The 18,095-nt window shown below is 45.2% G+C and overlaps 1 protein-coding gene across 11 annotated transcripts in view; it reads left to right on the top strand.

The window, feature by feature from the left end:
- The window catches only part of LOC130375332 (uncharacterized), a 52,610-nt gene extending 37,139 nt beyond the window's left edge, over positions 1 to 15,471 (top strand). For 8 of the 11 annotated variants that reach the window (XM_056582166.1, XM_056582165.1, XM_056582171.1 and 5 more), the window contains 14 exons: positions 415 to 651; positions 5,138 to 5,374; positions 5,772 to 5,843; positions 5,953 to 6,086; positions 6,369 to 6,497; positions 6,744 to 6,801; positions 8,042 to 8,113; positions 8,225 to 8,287; positions 8,889 to 8,960; positions 9,087 to 9,220; positions 10,650 to 10,757; positions 12,036 to 12,093; positions 12,187 to 12,267; positions 12,358 to 15,471. In XM_056582166.1, the coding sequence (XP_056438141.1) occupies positions 415 to 651; positions 5,138 to 5,374; positions 5,772 to 5,843; positions 5,953 to 6,086; positions 6,369 to 6,497; positions 6,744 to 6,801; positions 8,042 to 8,113; positions 8,225 to 8,287; positions 8,889 to 8,960; positions 9,087 to 9,220; positions 10,650 to 10,757; positions 12,036 to 12,093; positions 12,187 to 12,267; positions 12,358 to 13,574 (2,672 nt within the window). In that variant the 3' untranslated portion in view covers positions 13,575 to 15,471. The remainder of the gene's footprint in view (positions 1 to 414; positions 652 to 5,137; positions 5,375 to 5,771; positions 5,844 to 5,952; positions 6,087 to 6,368; positions 6,498 to 6,743; positions 6,802 to 8,041; positions 8,114 to 8,224; positions 8,288 to 8,888; positions 8,961 to 9,086; positions 9,221 to 10,649; positions 10,758 to 12,035; positions 12,094 to 12,186; positions 12,268 to 12,357) is intronic. The other 3 variants (XM_056582169.1, XM_056582167.1, XM_056582168.1) reach the window with 3 other exon arrangements.
- Positions 15,472 to 18,095: the final 2,624 nt, after the last annotated feature.

Here is an 18,095-nt window from a genome sequence, read left to right as displayed (position 1 = left end):
ACACCGAGTAGCAAATTCAGATGTGTATATATATATATTTCTGAAAATCCCGCATGGAAAGGTACATATAAAAAAAAAAATTGAGATGCATCGATAATCGTTTTAGAATCGAATCGTTGACCTCTGAAACGGAATCGAATCGTGAGGTGCTAAGAGATCCCCACCTCTAGGTGTAACCTACCTCATGACCTTTTGGCCTTTACTGGCCCAGATCAGGTAACATAATAATGAATAAGGGGCTGGTCGCTCAACACGTTCTGGTCAGTTTGACTCCTTAAGGGATTCCAAGGAAAGGGGTGCAGCTATCGTGCCTACATTTCTGTTGGTTTGCTTCAGTCCTATAGAGACCTCTTCCATCCATCCATTGTTTGCCCTCATGCTAACATCCCTCCCCTTTCTGTTCCACGTCGCTAGTAGAGGAGAGCAACGAGGTCCCTCGTCCTATGGCCGCTGGCTCACCGACACAAGCACTTCCCTCGCTCCCCCGGGCATTAGAAGAACCCAAGATGCACATCACACAGCCCGACCCTGCCCCACGTAGGGAACCCAGTCCCCAGGGACCAGTGGGCCGTCCAACGGCAGAACTGGACCACCGGCCTTCAGCTAACTCCAAACACAATGGAGAGAGCATACCGCAGATGGAGCAGAAAGGTGTGTGTGTGTGTGTGTGTGCGTGCGTGTGTGTGTGTGGGCATTATTCGATAGCCTGGTAATGTGTATAGGTCTACGTACGGTAGGAATATTCATACTGGTTTAAATAATAAATGTAGTTGTATTTCCCACCTTTGCTGAGCAAGAGTTTTGTTCAAAAGTTCGGTGATTGAAACAAATAAAAGCCTGGGCTATTGAAGTTTTACGGTAGGCCTACCACTGGCATGCACCTACCCGATGTCAAGTGGACCGGGTTGTATTCACTGCGGGTCTCTCTTCTTCTATCCATCTTACCAAATATATTTTATTACTGTCCTTCTCAACACTCTCTGATCTCACTAAGAGGCCAGCAGCACGAAATCAAAGGATATTTAGAATAGGAAAAAAATTGTTAAAACAAGTTAAAGGGGTAGTTCGGAATTTTGGACATAGGGCCTGATTCCGAAGTGAGCATTTGTATTCTATATCACTGGAGACAGTTTTCAACACATTTCATTCAGTCCTTCTAGTTGCAGAGTTCGCTCGTGCTAGGCTAGCGCAAGTCAACGGGCAATGCTAGCCTGCTATTAAAAAACAGTCTTACCCACTCCACAGTACACCCGAGGTAAATCAATTATAACGACAGACTATAAATCTAAATGTCTGTTTATAGAATAATGTTAGAAATAAAACCAACCTTGCATTGCATTGCATTTTGAGGGAATTGCGGGGTCTCAGCAGCAGTGTTTATATTCCTGTACGTAGGCTACGGCAGCGGCGGACTGATACCTAGGTTACCTGCCACTGTTATTGCTACAAACGCAGAGTACAGTGAACGAAGGAATTCTACAAGCGTATTAAATTAACAAGATATGGCCACGTTTGGAGGAGTTAGCGATGCATCTGCTTTTGAAGACGATTATGAGGAATCTGTTGTATCCAACGAACCGTACATGTACGAGCCGGTGTTTTGATGTCAAAGCCAGCAGCAACAAGCCACAGTTGATTCCTTTCTGGGTCTCACACTGGAAATTGGTGGAAACTTTGTGGTGCCCATCTGTACCGTTTATTTCTACAATTTCTAAAAGCACACTGAACCATCATGTTGCCTAGTCGTTCAATTGCGCTTCTGTCCCACGCTTCTCTGTTTACGTTCTTCTGTCGTGATTCGGTTACAAACCTAACCAGCGCATTGTAGAATTCCGCTTCTGCTGAGAAAGTAGTCCCTCGATGATTCATGCGATGCAAGGTTAGTTTTATTTCTAACATTATTCTATCAACACAGACATTTAAATCTATAGTCTGGCGTTATAATTGATTTACCGCGGGTGTACTGTGGAGTGGGTAAGACTGTTTTTAATAGCAGGCTAGCATTACCCGTTGACTTGCGCTAGCCTAGCACGAGTGAACTCTGCAACTAGAAGGACTGAATGAAATGTGTTAAACTGTCTCCAGTGATATAGAATACCAATGCTCACTTCGGAATCAGGCCCTATGTCCAAAATTCCGAACTACCCCTTTAACTGACATTAATGCGATTAATCGCGATTAAAAAATGTAATTGCTTGTGTAAGTGTAAGTCAAAGTCAGCTTTATTGTCAACACTTCACATGTACAAGACATGTGAGGGATTCGAGAAAACGTTTCCCCCTATCCCGCGGTGAACATATAAAAAGTGCACAGGCACTAACACAAATATACGTGACAACACTAAAAATAGACAAGATAGACAATGACATATAAAATATAGGAGTTCTGTATGAATAAAATAAGTAAAAAAATTGTGCAAAGAGGCAGTCAATACTGGCAGCAAAAAGTCATGTAGTAGTGCATTTTTTAAATAGATAAATAAATAATAGCAGCAATTTCAGTCTGTATGGTGTGTATTTAAACTAGTAATAGTAATAGTGCAAAGACAGTTAGTCCACAGTGTAGCAAGGCAGAAAACAGGGGGGGTGGGTATTTCAGCTTACTGACAGCCCTGTTGATGTGGCTGAGGGGAGAGAATTTAGTTTCCTGACAGCCTGGTGGATGAAGCTGTTTTTGAGTCTGGTGGTGCGGGCATGCAGGCTCCGATACCTTCTTCCAGAGGGCAGGAGGGTGAACAGACTGCGAGCGGGATGGCTGGCCTCGCTCACAATCCTGGTCGCTTTGCGGGTGAGGCGAGTGCTGTATGTGTGTTGCATGGAGGGGAGTGGGGCACCGATGATCTTTGCAGCTGTGTTAACCACGCGCTGCAGGGCTTTCCTGCTGTATTCAGCGCAGCTCCCGCCCCACACGGTGATGCAGCTGAACAGGATGCTCTCAATGGTGCCTCGGTAGAATGTGCACATGATTGATGGGGGGGCTCGTGCTTGCTTCAATTTTCGGAGGAAGTAGAGGCGCTGATGGGCTTTCTTCGCCAGTGATGCAGTGTTGGTGGTCCAGGAGAGGTCGTCGCTGATGTACACCCCCAGGAATTTTGTGCCACTCACTCGCTCCACTGCCGCACCATCGATGGTCAGTGGTGGGTGCTCAGTGTGGCGTCTCCTGAAGTCAACAACAATCTCCTTAGTTTTGCTGACATTCAGCAGGAGGTTGTTGTTGCTGCACCACATGGTCAGAAGGTTGACCTCCTTCCTATAGCTGGTCTCATCGTTCTTAGTGATGAGACCCACCAGAGTGGTATCATCCGCAAACTTCACCATGTGATTGGTGCTGTAGGTTGGTGTGCAGTCGTGAGTCAGCAGGGTGAAGAGCAGGGGCGAGAGCACACAGCCTTGGGGGGCCCCAGTGCTGAGTGTGATGCTGCTCGAGGTGTTATTGCCAACCCGTACTGACTGTGGCCTCTCGCTGAGGAAGTCCAGCACCCAGTGGCAAAGCGAGGTGCTGAGCCCCAGCTGGACCAGTTTACAGATAAGTTGTTGTGGGATGATGGTGTTGAATGCGGAAATAAAATCTAAGAACAGCATTCTGACGTATGAGTCTGTTGTGTCCAGGTGGGTGAGGGCAGGGTGGAGAGCAGAGCAGATCGCATCCTCGGTGGACCGTTTGGCTCGATAAGCAAACTGGTAGGGGTCTAGGGTGGCTGGGTGGGAGGACTTGATGTGTGACATAACTAGCCGTTCAAAACACTTCATCACGATGGGGGTCAGTGCAACGGGTCGGTAGTCATTGAAGCAGGATGGAGCAGGTTTCTTTGGCACAGGTATGATGATAGTGGCCTTGAAATGTGACGGAACTACAGCTTGCCTCAAAGAAATGTTAAAGACGTCAGTGAAGACATTCTTTAACTCCTCAGCGCAGTCCTTCAACACCCGGCCTGGAATGTTGTCTGGGCCTGTTGCTTTCCGTGGATTGATAGTGGCGAATATCCTCTTCACACTGGCAGCGGATAGGCACAGAGCCTGATCGTGGGGAGGGGGTGGAGTTTTCTTTGGGCTTGTGTTGTTAGTTGCTTCGAACCGTGCAAAGAAGCTGTTGAGGTTGTTGAGCAGAGAGATGTTGTCATCGCAGATCTGTGGCGCGGGATTGTAGTCCGTGATGGTCCGAATGCCCTTCCACAGGCTCCGCGTGTCTCTGCTGTCTTTAAAGTGGCATGTTAACTTTTTTGTATAGTCCTGTTTTGCTTTCCTGATGCCACGGGACAGGTTGGCTCTTGCTGTTCTCAGGCCAGTTTCCTCCCCAGCTTTGAAGGCGTTGTCTCTGGCCCTCAGCAGCCGATGGACATCCCCTGCCAGCCATGGCTTCTGGTTAGCCCGAGTGACGATGGTCTTTGTGTGGGTCACATCATCAATGCACTTACCGATGTAAGCGGTAACAGTGTCTGTGTATTCATTAATGTCAGTTTGGCTGTTGTATGTGGCTGCTTGTTTAAACATTTCCCAGTCTGTTGTTGCAAAACAGTCCTGAAGAGCAGAGGTGGCCCCCTCTGGCCACACGCGTACCTGTTTCCGGACCGGCTTAGTGATTTTTACTCTCGGTCTGTATGCTGGGATTAGCATCACAGTGATGTGATCAGAGTTGCAATGCAAGCTGCAGTAATTATTGCATTTTTCATCGAAAGTCATATTGGTGATTCTTTAAGATCATCACAAAAGTAGGAAGTGATTAGCCAACACAGAGTAGCAAATTCAGATGTATATATATATTTCTGAAAATCCAGCATGGAAATGTCCCTGTAAAAAAAAGTCTTCGAGATGCATCAATAATCGTTTTAGAATTGAATCGTTGACCTCTGAATCGGAATCGAATCGTGAGGTGCTAAGAGATCCCCACCTCTAGGTGTAATCTACCACATGACCTTTTGGCCTTTACTGGCCCAGATCAGGTAACATAATAATGAATACGGGGCTGGTCGCTCAACACGTTCTGGTCAGTTTGACTCCTTAAGGGATTCGAAGGAAAGGGGTGCAGCTATCGTGCCTACATTTCTGTTGGTTTGCTTCAGTCCTATAGAGGCCTCTTCCATCCATCCATTGTTTGCCCTCATGCTAACATCCCTCCCCTTTCTGTTCCACGTCGCTAGTAGAGGAGAGCAACGAGGTCCCTCGTCCTATGGCCGCTGGCTCACCGACACAAGCACTTCCCTCGCTCCCCCGGGCATTAGAAGAACCCAAGATGCACATCACACAGCCCGACCCTGCCCCACGTAGGGAACCCAGTCCCCAGGGACCAGTGGGCCGTCCAACGGCAGAACTGGACCACCGGCCTTCAGCTAACTCCAAACACAATGGAGAGAGCATACCGCAGATGGAGCAGAAAGGTGTGTGTGTGTGTGTGTGAGTGTGTGTGTGTGTGTGTGTGTGTGTGTGTGTGTGTGTGTGTGTGTGTGTGTGTGTGTGTGTGTGTGTGTGTGTGTGTGTGTGTGTGTGTGTGTGTGTGTGTGTGTGTGTGTGTGTGTGTGTGTGGAGTAGAGAGTGTTGAAGATTTTGCCCCATACGCTGGGCAACCCTATCTTCAACACTCTCTCTACTCCACTCTAAATTCTTGTGTGTGTGGAACAAGCTATATATCCCTCTGCTGCTTTTATTACAGCCCATATAGATAAGAAAGAAGATGGTTAACATTCCCGAACTAAGTTAATGACGCTCACAAACCAACGTGCTACAGACTCAACCAATCTAAGTGTGTGTGTGTGCTTACCCATGTGACAACTACAGGAGAGAAGATTCTGGGGCCAAGCGATTTGTCCACCTTTCTGATGGTCCACTGCAGCAAAGAACCAATCATCGGTGATCCTCAATCAATTTAGTCTTCATCGTTTAAAGTGGATCTTGACACAAATGGATACAACCTTGATCAAAAGAAGTGTGTCACTCATAGTTTGTTCTCATTCCTCAGGTCTGGCCTTGGTGTTTGAGTGTCGTGCGCTCTTCGAGGAGACGTTCTACCTGTGTGGAAGCTGCATGAAGACCTTCCCCATCAAGCTCATATGTAAACACATAGTGAGCGCCCAACACCAGCGCACATACATGGTAGGTTCTGTGTCTAAGGATTCGTATTTTACCATTATTTAATGGATTTATTTGTACTCGACATCATAGTTAACATATAGGTACAACATCAAAGGTATCTAAAGAACTGTGGTCCACGCCATTGTGTGAATGTTGTAACACACACAGACTGACACATAATCAGGTGTCAGTCCATTTAAGACGGTTTCGTAATTAATGCCTCAGTCATCTAAAATATACCATGTTGAAAATATTGTCTTGTATGTCTTTGAATTGTAATTTCTGTTTGCGTTTACACCCCAGTTGAACGAATACCCCCATTTCATGAGCTGGTGGGATCAGGACTTTTCTCCAGAGGAGAAGGAGGGGCTGCTGACGGACATCTCCTGGAAGATCTCTGAAAAGGAGGGCTATGACCAAATGGACGCCCAGGTAACCAGTGTTGGGATACTAATGCCAACAAATAATTCAAACCATTTATTGTCGATTAATTTCATTTGTTTATTATATTGTCTATTTAAGTATACTTATAGCCTATATTAACAAATATTACATTTACGAGACTATTTTTCAGTTGAATGGAATGAATCTAACAATGTTCAGATAGATGAATGATCAATCTGAACATTGTAAGATCGATAAGAATTATTGATTGTTATGATTTTTCATTTTTCTTAGGTTATAATGCTGCGCAAAGACTGCTATGATTACATTCGGCAGGCTTCTTTCATCGAAGGTAGATGCTGTGTTTATTTATATTTATCATTATTGAGTGAAATTGAATTGCCACAATCATTTTACTACTCGAATTGGGCACTGTGTCAATTTGAAAGAATATAACTAGCCAACAATCAGTGTTTCCCACAGACCAGGTAGCAATGTGTGGTGGCCCCCTGGCGCCAGTGGGGGAATCGAGTGTCGGGGTGTGGGGCGGTCGTAGGAGTAATGTAACAATATAAATATAATAATAAAAATAATAGTCCTTCAACCAATCTGACCAACGATCGCTTTGATCGCTTTGATCGCTTCCCCGTCGTCATTGTTTTAAACCAGCCAATAGCACACAAGGGGGAAAAGCTAGCTTGGTTATTGGCTACAATAAAAGCGAATCGGAAACAGAAAGAAATGTGTTGCTCTCCTCCAGTCCCTGCTGCAGAGCGAATTCCGATTGCCGGCAGAACGGGCTGGGGTACCCAGTCTAACACCGTAATCTATCTAAACTATAACCGCATTTCATATTAATCGCATCGTTTGCTGCGTCACCAACGTTGTCTATGCTGACTTACGGTGCGGGATGTTAAATATCGATAAGGCTGAGTTCATAAGGCTAACATTATCTTTTCTGAGTCCACAATCATTTCGTACAGGTGTGTTTGAGCACTGTGTATCATACTAAACATTGGTAAACTCCAGATGTCACCGACTGTCTTCACTGTGCCAAATATCCCGCTGCTTCGGGTTTCCCTTTGTTGGCGCGTTGAGATGAGATGCGGGCGAATCCGCTGTCAGTACGTGTGCGTATGTATCAGTGATACGCGGGTTGATCCAATAAGTGGTAGTGTACCCGCGCACCATTGGCATGTATGTGGCTTGTCTCTGCGTGCCTGTGCGTGTGTGAACGAGAATGACAGGGAGAAAGAGTGCTATGCGGAGATGATTGAACAGAACAATATTTATATTTCAAAATCGTGTAAAAAAATGAATAAATAATAGTGTTGATTCTGTGGCGCTGACAATCTTTCTTCCCTCTCATGATCATGTTTTGAGTGGCTATGCACACAGGGCCATCATCAGTATGTTTATGAGCAAGAATGGGGCAATGAGGGGCTTAGCGAATCAATTTACAGCACTACAATGATATATGATTCTACACGTTTTGTAAATCTAAAATAGACCACTATGTGTTTAATATTGATATTGTGGAAACCCTGGGTACAGTGATCAGTGAGAGTAATCATGATGGTTATGTTGTGCAGCCCTGGACACGCTACAGAACATCAGCAGAGAGAAGAGGCCGAACCGTCTGTCTGGATATTCAATACAACTCGGTGAGTCTGGTCCACCTGGACCTCATCGTACCACACAACGCTGCTGCAGCTGCCGTCAAAGAGTGGGAGCGTTAAATCGTCACGCTTTCTTCTCCTTCTGTGGCTGCTCAGGCCCACAGACTCCAGAGACCCCTTCCACCAGAGAGTCAATGGAGTCCAACACAAGAGAGAAGGGTACGTTATAGTACACGTGAGCACAGGCAGTTTCCTGGCTGCCAGGTAAACACCTAAAGATTGGTGAAGAAAGCAAAGTCCAAGGAGTACCATTTGGTCAGAATGTAGTTCTAATAAACCGTATTTAGATCATAACATGCCCCCCTCCCTCCTAGTGAGAGGGGCATGTTATGACCCACGGCAACTTAAAAAAAAGGTTAAAATGCTCTTTAATAGAAGAGTGGCATCATGACTCATCATGACTCCAAACGCTTTGTTTTAAATCTCAGTGTTTGAATTCCAGCTATACGCATACAGATGGTTCACTTGCTCTATAATGTTTACAACATGGTAAACCCTAATCATAACAAGAACGTCACAAGCTGACATCCCTTACCATAACACAAAGAGAAGGGAACACTTTCAGACTAAAGAAAACTGCTTAAATAGATGTATGATGAAATTGAAATTGAAATACCGGTAAGTTTATTAGATTCTGGTTTTGTCCTAAGTAATTAATATCAAACAACCTATCAGTTAATATAAAACATGTATACATATCATCAGTTGAACACTGTCATCTGCTTGATTTTGCCTGTACTGTTTGACTTTGGGCCTACAGACGGCCCCCCTGTCCCCGTGTACAGTGTCCCCCAAGACATTGTAAATGGTTGCCCAACTCTGCCAGTGATCGGTCAGTATTTTGAAAGTCTGTTGTAAATGTTGGTGCTTATGCAAAATGGTTCCAATGAAAGAGAAAAACAACATTACATAACTATACACAAAGTGTGTGTGTGTGTGTGTGTGCGTGTGCGCGCAGGGATCTGTGCCATAGTCGAGTGCAGCTGTGAGGGGCACACTCCCTTCTACCTGTGTTTGGCCTGTGGCAACCGTCTGAGCCAAGACCTGGTGCTCCCTCATGTCAAGGGCCAAAGACACATCCAGGAGTACCTGGTGAGTGGGCACACACTCCTCTTGACTCCGCCTTCTGGCCATTTCTGTGGGACTTCAGACTACCCACCTCGGTCATTTCGGTCACCTTTGAACTATGTTCGAACATTTTCAGTTTTAATGTATTTTAAGATCATTTTAAACCTCACCGCTAGCCACATGATCTTCTGCAAATGAATGATCTAGAAGTATTATTATTTGATTGTATCTGAAAGGGCGGGAGGAGTACAGCGACAGTACTCATCATTCTCTGTACATCCGGTAGATGCATGTGTAAACACTGAACCAGAGACTTCCCCTCCTAGAATCTTCTCTTGCAGACGCTGGTATGCCAGAAGAAGAATGTTTTGGTCATAAAGGGCCACCCTCTTCAGTTTCTTACACACTTTCCTACCGAATGGAGGAATGGATAAGGGAGGCGAGGTTAGAGTATAAGGAGAAACTGGGTCAAAGGGTTTCCACCATTACGGGACAAAATAAGTTGCGCTTGAAGTCACTGTTGCATTTCACTGTTCATTCTCTCCGTCGTCTGGGGCTGAGCTCATTGGTTCTCAATGGTTTCTGTAGGCAGGGGCAGGCCTGGGTGTCGGACATAGGGCAGTAACGCCTGGTGACATTCCGGGTGTATCCAGATGGACACCTTTGTTATGGTCAAGGGTAGGTTACGCCCCCCGCGTGGGGAGTCTGTACAGTTATTGTCAGGGCTTTAAAAACAAGATAAGTCAATGATGCATTCATGACTGTGTCTGATACAAAAGGAGAGAAAGTTCAAACAAGGACCTTGATAAATGAGATGATGATACATGACACAAACCCCAACAGTAAGGAAATCCATGGAATACAGGCCTAGTTTTGAGCGAACGGGATGAATTGCAGAGCGGGAGAATAAGAAGTGGGCCCTGAAGCCCGACAATCAGATATTCTACAGACCAGCTCGCATTTTGTATTACTTCTAGTAAGTTCTAACTAAAATTCTTACACTTCATTCTGTGTTTTTTTTTTTTTTAATCTCTCTTCTTGTTTGAGTATAAATGTTTGATTTCCACAACATAATTTGGCAAGGGGTTGCAAAAAACTGCAAAATGTGAAACAGAATCAACCTTTCGAATCGTCGGCCCGCCGCGGTGGATTCTCCAAAGAATCAACCGTTGATTCTCCAAAGGTTGATTTGCAGGCCGCCCATCAGACCGATGGTCTCCGAGGGGAAGAGCAACCTGCTTTACCCTGTAACGTTAGAATTGTAGCATTCCGCTGTGTACCGAGCAACTGGGGCTGACGGAAGCGAGGCTGATACCCCACCGTGTTGTCCTTTCCCAAGCTGTAAAACCCCGCCGTGAAAGAGTGGTCTAATGTCACGTCATGACCTCGCACAAATGGGCCCCCAACGCCTGATTTGGTGTGAATGTCTTCTCAACGGCTGGTTGTCTTCCAGAGTGAGTGGTATCCCCGGGCGGACGAGCTCGGAGTGGAGCCCGCCCAGCTCCTGCAGCCGGCCAGAGGGCTGGAGGAGCTGAACCTGGACGAGCCCAGCACCATGCAGGTACTAAAGAAACACTCTAGCCCTCCTTGGGGCTTAACTGATGCATGGATAAAGGTGAATGGCCTCTGTATATCTGAATAGTCCCAGTAGAGCACTTGTGAGTAGCCTTATAGACGGGCTGGAATGAGCCGATGTGCGCCCCACCACCGATAAAACAATGCTGCACTCTCCGGTCGTTTTATTCTAAACTAGTTTTGGTTATTTTGTTGCTACTACAATTTGTATGCTGATTGCTGCTCATAGGCCAAATTGTATATGCCGCTTTGCTAAATTACAAGATTCTTTATTTGGATCCTCATTAGCTATAAAACAAACAGTAATAAAAAGTCACACTATCAATAAAACGAACAATAAAACCAAACAAAGCAAACGACAATAAACGACAAACTCATTCAAATAAAATGAACACTGAATGAATGAAACCATGTCTAACAAAAAATAGGAACCGATAGTAATCAAGCACACTTACTAATGATCTAAATGAGATTCATCAATAGTTTTTTTTTAGCAAATATTTAAAAGAACGTCTACTTTTAGTGCGTCTGATGCTAAAGGCGAGCTTATCCCAAGCAGTAGAAGCCCTATAGAGAACAGTTCTCATCATTACATTTGTTTGTGGACTTGGAACAACCAGATGACCAGTGCTCACTTGACGTGTTATATGACCATTACAGAAACCTGTATAGAAAAGATTTTCAAAAAGAAAGTGCGGTGTATTGTTCCATATAACATTATGCATGAATAGCAGAAGACAACATTTTAATTTATCCCATAGATAGCCTTGATAACCTTGCATCACATACACATTAGCCCGTAAAGAACAACGCAGAATTAATCTTGCTTCTCTGTTTAAGTTTAAGTTTTTCAGATGTTTCTCAGGTGCGAGGTCTCAATGTGCGATAAAACAAGAGACCAAACTACTTGACTCATTACGGATGATGGAACATATGCACAAGATTACGAGTTACTGGAGTTAAGAGTTTACAAGGGATACTTGCAGCTCATGGCCGTGAAAGCAGTGCCTCGGGGTGATGGGAGTGGGAGTTTCCCATTGTCTCTTAGAGGGTTAATTACTAACACATATATATTTCCATTACATGTGAAACAGACAGAAGATCCTAAATTCTGTTTTGTTATTGTATTATACCTAACCGGAAAACCTTACATAGCAGCTGGAAATGCATTGTATGCGTGTCTCTCAAGTGAGTGCACAAAGAACTTGAACTGATTCTTGTTGGTTGTAATCTTTGGGCTGATTGGCTGTGGTCTGTTTGGTAGAGGATAGCCCTGCCCAAGGAGGACTTCATCAGGATCCGAACCATGACCTTTGACCCAGGTACTAGCATGATTTGATAGCCGATATCCATGCCATGATTTGTTCTTCCCTTTCATTACATTTTTCGTTTGTGTTTTTCACTTGATTCTTCAGCTCTGTCCAGTCTCATGACCATCTGTGAGAACCAGAGGCCGTTGGAGATCCCGACCCGCGTGACTAGCAGACCCCAACCTGGTACCTGAAATACAGTATTGCGAATAATAAACATGTATCTTTATGTCTGTTGTCCGACACCCACCATATCACCCTGGTCTTCTCTTGAAGCAGTGAAGCGCCACTTTGAGGTCGGTTGGACCGATGCAGATAAAGTGAAGCGTCAGCGTCAGCGACCGCCGAGCCCCCCCGCTGACCGCGTGACGCAGACGATGTTTCCAGTCTCTTGTCCTCACAGCCCATTCGGGAGCAATACTCCAGCAGCTACTGTACCACTCGTGTCCCTGACCCATGAACCCAAAATGGGACCAGTCCCCAGTTTCTCGAAAGACGAGACGAAACGTGCAGTTAACCATGACCCTGGGTCCAAGGTGTCCCTAAGTATTGAGCATTATAGACATGAAGAGTCTCCAAAAGTCACAATCTCGTACCACCCAGGTCAACTCCCAGTTCTGAGCTCTGTGCCGCCTGCCTCTAACCCCCATGCTGAGATCAGTGCTGAGGCACTGCTTCCCCAGGAGGACCTCGACTTTCAGGGGAACTTGAGGCGAGAACTTGTCCAAACAGGGACTTATTTCAGTTCCAGGCTGCAACAAATCAGAAACGGACGTAACCGAAGGCTGCTTCAGTTACTAACGGCACCTTCCAGCTCTCCCCCTATTGTGAGCACTGAGCCATCAGCTGCTAACCTCGGCACAACGGCTTGCAGTGGCCGATCAGCAAGCACCCAAAACAACAGCCATACTCACAACGTCACAGAGGAGACGCCAGGCATCCCTGGCTCTCAGGGCTACAGCACAGGACAGCCCGGCTACCCAACCACCCCGTACCATGCCAGCGGTTATTTGAGCCACCACCAACCCCCCCCCATGCCTACGGTGGCTGGCCCGCCCCGCTACCCTACACATATGAACCACGTTCCCAACCAGGGTCTTCAGCAGCAACACTATGCTCATTACGTCTTGCCAAACCAGGCCCAGAGTATCGCCATGGCAAGGGGACTACCCCAATACTGGCCGAGCGTCACCCCAGCTACGGCCTGGTCACACGGAGCGACGGCTCCATCCTATCACGGCGCAGCGTTCTCCGAAAGTGCTGCCAGCTATTCACAAGAGCTGCCAAACGCATTCAGAAACAACACGGCCATGTCTGACCCCGGGTACTCCCCACCTCAGGGTACCCCCAACCTGCTGAACCTCCAGGGCTTTCAGGCCACCACACACTATGGTACATCCGCTACTGCCGCCGGAGTGGTGGGCGCTGAAGGTAACCCTCAAGGCACGGTTGCCTTTCACTTCTCCAACAGCGCTGGCAATGGGACCAGCTAACAAGCCCAGTGTTCTCCTGTTGCTTCTGTTTGTTATTTTACTTACAAGATTGTTGACAGCGCTTCCCACGCGATATCTTGTTGTTCAGCAATCAACGTTGCATCAACATTATACATTTTATTGATGGTTGTTCTTAGTTTTGGTTCAGTGAATCTTGAAATGAAGTACGTTTTTTTAACTTTATTTACAAAAGGCTTTAAAATGTTCTTGAAGCAAACTGTATTTGTATGTGATTGAATAGATTTTGTTGGTTGATAAATATTTTTTTACATTTGTGTTGGACTTCTTTAAAGTGTTTGTAACCATTCACTCCTCATGGAGGAAATTCTGAAATAAATGACAAATAAAATGTTTATGTATAGAAGTTGAATTCACATCAAGTTACGACGGTTATGTAATTGAATTCTAATGAAACTGTTGCAGGTAACTTACCATTCTAACTTCCCAGTCATTTCGTTGTAGTGTCTTCATACGTTATTGCATCTAGGACCGACGAGACTTCTAAATTCAAAAAAGCACACAATAGTTGCAGAAAATGTTCCTTATCTAGTGTATGGAGGAGGGTGGGTGAGCAGGGTGAGTCCAGAACACAGTTTCACAGAGCTATTTAAAATGTTCACATTAGCTTGCGTCTTTTCAGATTTCTAAAATATTCTTTAATATGTCCATTCTTTAATCATCCCTCCCAGTAATGCAAATGTCCATGATCAACTCAGGACATAGTGTAAGGAAGCGTCATGTTTTCAGTTAAATATTATTATTATTTTTTCTGAATTAATGACAAAAGAATTTACAATTTATTATTTCAGAAAAACAGCAACATTGTAACCTGTTAAGACAGCGGCTCCATGGACCAGCTCAGTTTATGTAACTTGTCAATAAATAAACCAGATCATTATAATCCTACAACGTGATCCTTTGAGAACATTAGTTTTTTTTATCTATTGAAACATGGTAAGGAAATTACATTCCTGAATGCATCAAGCATCTGCAACTTATATTTAATGACGACCTTGTATGGGTCGATTGACATGCTAACTTCATCATGGTCGAAGTTGTTAAACAGGATCTAGGCTTGTATCGTCTGTGTTTTACAGATTACGCCACATCTGCTGTAATTCCGATTTGCATCCATGTTTACCAAGATTAACTGCGAACACTGACATAATTCACACATTCATACCAACAGGCCACATATGTCCTTGGCAATTAGAGAGGCTTCTTTCTCACGCTAGGGAGGGATCCTGAGCCTAGGGAGGCGTCCGTGTCCTTGGTAATTAGAGAGGCTTCTTTCTCATCTTTTGCATCTTCTTTTATCCTGAGCCTAGGCCATACCCACCCAGCTTCGAGTGAACCTGTCCCTGGACTTCCACTGTATCCACGGGAGCGGCGGGGGGAGGAAGGTAGGGTCCCCCCCCCCCTATGTAATACCACCAGGGAAATTGATCTGTTGTCCAATATGAGCCATGCCCGCAGTGACATGGTGGTTCTGCGGAGGAAAGATCCTCAGGGGGGCTCTCCCCGCAGATTTCACAGGATTATGCGCCGTAGCGCAATTGGTAATGCCCATCTACATCTTACCGGATAGTGGGAATGTGATAGTTCTCAAAACTTCCCAGACTTCCCAGATTGCACCCGCCAGAAACGGGCGCAGGTACCGGTCCCAGGGAGTTTTGATAAGAATGTATATATTGACGCCAGAGGTGTCCCCGACGAACATCAGGCCCGTGATCAAATTTCAGCAGGGTTTGAATCAGTCCTGTTTTGGTGGTCCACTATTAACAAAAATGTTGATTGGATAAATTACATATACTGCAATCAGCAACGGTTTGTCAATTTTACAGAGGATACAGTCAAGGGACTATCAGAACAATTAGATGCCACCTCCCGGATGACCTATCAGAATGAGTAACCCCTGACTGCAGCCCGCAGATCGAGGAGGAGCTAAATGTGGGCGGGGTTAAACGTTTAACCCCGCCCACATTTAAGGACAATTCCGCGCAGTATCATACGTTCTCCCGCTTTCGAGCGGAGGAGCTAAATGTGGGCGGGCTTAAACGTTTAAGCCAGCCCACATTTAAGGAAAATTCCGCGCAGTATCATGGACCAGACGGAAATACGTTCTCCCGCTTCTGTCTTTGGTTTATTTGACTTAGCTAATATAATTGTGTACGAGTGTACGAAATAATATGTGTCTATACTAAAAAAGACATTTGAAATGACAAGTTAAAAGTAGGAATGTCTAAGTCTATCAAATGCATGAACCCTTTTCCATATTACCGGTAAGTCATTGTGCTGTGCTGTGCTGTATTGATGTTTGAGAATGTGCTGCCGGATCTCCGCCACCAGATGGCGCCCGAGAGGAAAAAACCATGGGTTAAACGTTTAGACCCGCCCACATTTAGCTCCTCCGCTCAAAAGCGGGAGAACGTATGATACTGCGCGGAATTGTCCTTAAATGTGGGCGGGGTTAAACGTTTAACCCCGCCCACATTTAGCTCCTCCTCGATCTGCGGGCTGCAGTCAGGGGCACTTGATCAGAATAGGCTAGCCTTGGATATGTTACTGGCGGAGCAAGGAGGGGTGTGTCAAATGATAGGGACGACATGTTGTACTTTTATCCCCAACATTACAGCTCCGGATGGGTCGGTGGCCAGGGCGCTGGCAGGGTTACGGTCCCTTAGGTTAGAATTGGCAGAGAACTCCGGTGTTAGTGACCCTTTCACTGGGCCTGATCCAGTCAGTGCTTGTCGCGGGAATAGTGGCAGTGGCAGTGGCCGTGTTAGTTGTGGTCGGCTGCTGTTGCATTCCCTGCGCACGAGAGCTACTGAATCGGCTGATCACCACAGCGGTGGGTGATCAGCGCCTGAGACGCCAGGTGCCGTCCAGGCTTACCTGGGGACCGAGTATGGCCCGGTGAGTCTGAACGAGGGTCCACTGGAGGGGCCCGACCTGATCTGGCTGGAGAACGTAGAATGATCCCCGGGGCCCCGTTTTGCACAAGCACCCGTAGCTACAATATTCAAGATGCCTGGTCAAATTTTGAATATTAGTAAACATGTATTAATATAGTTGAATATAGTTTGTATCAATAGTTTATTAATATTGGTTAATGTTGAGGAACCAAGCCTAAGATTTTTACTCTTGTGTACTGTTGTAATAAAAGTGATTCTGATTCTGATTCTGAATTTAATTAAGAATCATTATACAGCCGATGATGGGTCATGATTGATATTGCATAGAGTTGTTTGGTTGCGTAACATGGTGTTTCTGTATCACTATACACTATAGATGGGACTGTTGAGCTTTTTGGGGGTGGATGGATACATGTTCCTACCTTCTGGTACGGGCGAGCTGACGACATGGACTCAGGGCCTGATGACAGCAAACAGGTGCAACGACTACGATGATGTCCAAACCCCACATACATACAGCGCACCAATACATGAAGATCCCCTGACTCGTTCAATATCTTTGCATATCTGGAGGGAATTTTTGTGATGTGTGCCTTTTTGGATCTATGGTTGATGATTGCATGGCATATTTTTGATTACTGATTTACTGATGATGCATGGCGTATTTTTGATTATGAATTTAGTGATGATTGTGTGACTACAGATTTTATGACATGGTGATTGTATGTCTACTGCTTTGTTGTTACATGGAATACAGTGTATTCCATGTAACCCACCGACCTGCCTGATTTGTGCGGGTTGGTTGGTGGTGTTGATGATTGTTGCATGGTGATGTAGCCATAAGATGTTTTGTATTTCGCTTTATATTTTATACTTTTATACATTTTATATTGCTTGTAGGATGGTCATCTGTGATGACCAAGGAGGGAATTGTGACATCATTCACACATTCATACCAACAGGCCACATATGTCCTTGGCAATTAGAGAGGCTTCTTTCTCACGCTAGGGAGGGATCCTGAGCCTAGGGAAGCGTCCGTGTCCTTGGCAATTAGAGAGGCTGCTTTCTCATCTTTTGCATCTTCTTTTATCCTTAGCCTAGGTAGGCGTCCAGCTCATACAGGAAGCCATTCGTCCTGTGCCATTTCTAGAGATACGACAGGCCTAGGTATTCGAGAAACTCGAGACGCTCAAGGCCACAAAAACAAGTTGCAATACCAACACATAGCCGCAAGGAATCAGCACAGAGTACACATAACTTAGCGTTCCTAACTTTATTTTTGTATTGTATTGTATTTATCTATTTCCCTCACAGTAATAGCTAAATGTTATGGGGATAACGTGAATAATAATAATAAAAAACATTTACCAGTAAGTAAATGCCTGCTCACCTATCTATCTATCCATCTATCCATCTATCCATTACCTATAATCTATTCTCTAAATTAAATTAAGGAAAGGAAATTAAATTAACACAAGCTAGATAGACTATGATACACTTTAAACACTCAGGCCCCGTCCACACGAAGCCGAAACGTGCGAAACCGTTCCGGTTTCGATCTATCCGGTTTCGGTGTATCTCCGTAAAGACGGAGTCAAGTGAAACC

The sequence above is a fragment of the Gadus chalcogrammus genome, chromosome 22, assembly GCF_026213295.1.
Source record: "Gadus chalcogrammus isolate NIFS_2021 chromosome 22, NIFS_Gcha_1.0, whole genome shotgun sequence".
Taxonomy (NCBI): Eukaryota; Metazoa; Chordata; class Actinopteri; order Gadiformes; family Gadidae; genus Gadus; species Gadus chalcogrammus.
The sequence above is the reverse complement of the archived record's forward strand: the minus strand, read 5'-3'. Positions and strand labels throughout refer to the sequence as shown.